The 3,442-nt window shown below is 42.6% G+C and overlaps 1 protein-coding gene across 1 annotated transcript in view; it reads right to left on the bottom strand.

Moving 5' to 3' along the window:
- The window catches only part of GCN1 (GCN1 activator of EIF2AK4), a 66,055-nt gene that overhangs the window by 24,353 nt on the left and 38,260 nt on the right, over positions 1–3,442 (bottom strand). Inside the window, 2 exon segments of the mRNA XM_070951096.1 lie at positions 759–901; positions 3,013–3,141. Of these exon segments, the coding sequence (XP_070807197.1) occupies positions 759–901; positions 3,013–3,141 (272 nt within the window).

Consider the following 3,442-nt stretch of genomic DNA (forward strand, 5'->3'; position numbering starts at 1 on the left):
TCCGGGTATTTCGCTGTGCACTCAAGACCCTGTTGTTCCGCCAGGCAGGGCTATTAACATAATAATTTAAATTGGGTGTTTAAATTTCTGGGGTTTTAAATTGAGCCGAATTATTTAATAATTTTAAATTATTTTAATTGATGTTTGTCTTGTGCTTTTAATAGGCTGTACACCGCCCTGAGTCCTTCGGGAGAAGGGCAGTATAGAAATAAAATTATTCTTATACTTACTTATTCTTATTCTTATTCTTATTCTTATTCTTATTCTTATTCTTATTCTTACTTACTTACTTACTTACTTACTTACTTACTTACTTACTTACTTACTTACTTTATTTATTTATTTATTTATTTATTTATTTATTTATTTATTTATTTATTTAAACTTCTATACCACCCTTCTCCTTTCGGATGCAGGGCGGTGAACAGCCAAGATAAAAAACATTTATACATAAAGTTAAAAATAGATTTAAAATAATTAAATAAATTTGTCCCCTAATTTAAAACTTATCAGTTTAAAAATCCGTATCAAATTTTAAAACCAACCATAAAATCAGGACAGACCGGACAGATTCTTCTGTCCGGTCTTATTCTTCCACAGGCTCGAGAAAAGCCTCCCAAGCCCGGGGAGGGCAAAAACACCCTCCCCCGCCGTGGCGCAGGACGACGACGAGGCCACGCCCACCATGGCCACGCCCACCCAACAACCTTGCAGAGAACCCCTCGCTAAAATTTTTGAAGCCCCACCCCTGGTCATACCTGATTCTCCAAAGGTCGTCGAAGAGGCCTTGTTCCAGCTGTGGAAGGAGCAACGCGATGGCAGTCTCCGCGTACATGCTTATAATCCTCTGCCCTGCGCGGAGGGCCGTGTCCCGCACAAACTCGTTCTCATCTGCCAGGGCCTGGAAAAGGGACCAAAAACCACCCGTAAGCCCCACAATTCTTTTTGCTCTAATGCTGCAGCTAGACGAGCAGATGAGGGATGAAATTCCGGTTTTGAGCAAGGCTTTTTGACATGAACAGACTAAATGGTTTTTATTTGTATATTTGTATTCCCGGGCTTTATTTCTTTTACAAATAAGATGAGCATATTCCAACACACTTTCCTCCTCCTATTTTTTTCCCCACAACAACAACAACCCTGTGAGGTGGGTGGGGGAGGGGGGGGAGAGAGAGAGAGATTGGCCCAAAGTCACCCAGCCGACTTTCATGCTTCAGACGGGACTAGAACTCACCATCTCCTGGTGATTGGCCCAAAATCACCCAGCCAATTTTCATGCCTAATGCAGGACTAGAACTCACTGTCTCCTAGTCGTTGGTCCAAAGTCACCCAGCTGGCTTTCATGCCTAAGGCGGGACTAGAACTCACTGTCTCCTAGTCATTGGTCCAAAGTCACCCAGCTGGCTTTCATGCCTAAGGCGGGACTAGAACTCCCTGTCTCCTAGTCATTGGTCCAAAGTCACCCAGCTGGCTTTCATGCCTAAGGTGGGACTAGAACTCACTGTCTCCTAGTCATTGGTCCAAAGTCACCCAGCTGGCTTTCATGCCTAAGGTGGGACTAGAACTCACTGTCTCCTAGTCATTGGGCCAAAGTCACCCAAATGGCTTTCATGCCTAAGGTGGGACTAGAACTCACTATCTCCTAGTCATTGGTCCAAAGTCACCCAGCTGGCTTTCATGCCTAATGCGGGACAAGAACTCACTGTCTTCTAGTGATTGGGTCAAAGTCACCCAGCTGGCTTTCATGCCTAAGGTGGGACTAGAACTCACTGTCTCCTAGTCATTGGGCAAAAGTCACCCAGCTGGCTTTCATGCCTAAGGTAGGACTAGAACTCACTGTCTCCTAGTCTGGACCAATCACTAGAAGACAGTGAGTTCTAGACCAGCTGGCTTTCATGCCTAAAGTGGGACTAGAACTCACTGTCTCCTAGTCTGGACCAATCACTAGAAGACAGTGAGTTCTAGACCAGCTGGCTTTCATGCCCAAAGTGGGACTAGAACTCACTGTCTCCTAGTCATTGGTCCAAAGTCACCCAGTCAGCTTTCATGCCTAACCCGTGACTAGAACTCCCTGTCTCCTAGTCATTGGTCCAAAATCCTACAGCTTGCCTTCATGGCTAAGACAGAACTCACAATCTCCCACTTTCTAGCCTGGCGCCTTAACCACTTACTACACCAAAATCTGGTTCCAGGGAAAACCATCTCTAGCCATTCCCAACCTCACAGCTGAACTCTTTCAGGGGAGGTAAATCCATCCTTTTCTCCCTACTTTAAGTTTTTTTTTATTTTTTTTACAAACGCATCAATGATTGAACAGTGTGGCCCTGGGGTCTCGATACATTCCAATACAAATAAAACTAGTAGAATCAATCATAGTTTATTACATTCAATCAACTTGTATATTTCTAATAATGATACACATTTATGTTAAGTTGCGGTTGGTCATTATTCGATCATCCATGTCTTTCTCTTGTTATTGCTTTTAATTTTGTTATATAAAGGCGTATACACACTAATATTCCCCTTCTCTTATTTCTATTTCTTATTCTAACTTTTAATGTCACCTTTATTAAAAGATGTTCTTTCTATCCTACCTAACTTCTAGTCCTGTCCACCTACCTAAAAAAAGGAGAGAGCGAAAAAAAAGGAAAAGCAAATCAGAACAACAACACAACAAAAAAAGAAATCATCTATCCATCGTCTCTTGCCCGCTTCAATACTTTAATTGCTATGCTTTTTTGGGGGGGCTTTTCTCTCCATTACTTCAAGACCTGCTCTGGGGTCTTACCTTAAGGATGCCAAGGTATAATGGGCCCCACGTAGGGGGTAAACTTTTCCCCAAAGGTAATAGGCAGGTATTGAACAGCATATGTAACCGTCGCGAACGTGGGGAACAATAACAAAAAAGAAATCATCTATCCATCGTCTCTTGCCCGCTTCAATACTTTAATTGCTATGCTTTTTTGGGGGGCTTTTCTCTCCATTACTTCAAGACCTGCTCCGAGGTCTTACCTTAAGGATGCAAGGTATAATGGGCCCAACGTAGGGGGTAAACTTTTCCCCAAAGGTAATAGGCAGGTAATTGAACATCATAATGTAACCGTCGCGAACGTGGGGAACAATAACAAAAAAGAAAATCATCTATCCATCGTCTCTTGCCCGCTTCAATACTTTAATTGCTATGCTTTTTTTTTAGGATTTTCTCTCCATTACTTCAAGACCTGCTCCGGGGTCTTACCTTAAGGATGCAAGGTATAATGGGCCCAACGTAGGGGTAAACTTTTCCCCAAAGGTAATAGGCAGGTAATTGAACATCATAATGTAACCGTCGCGAACGTGGGGAACAATAACAAAAAAGAAATCATCTATCCATCGTCTCTTGCCCGCTTCAATACTTTAATTGCTATGCTTTTTTTGGGGGCTTTTCTCTCCATTACTTCCA

The sequence above is a fragment of the Pituophis catenifer genome, unplaced genomic scaffold, assembly GCF_029215685.1.
Source record: "Pituophis catenifer annectens isolate HBS135680 unplaced genomic scaffold, rPitCat1.0.hap2 SCAF_10, whole genome shotgun sequence".
NCBI classification, from domain to species: domain Eukaryota; kingdom Metazoa; phylum Chordata; class Lepidosauria; order Squamata; family Colubridae; genus Pituophis; species Pituophis catenifer.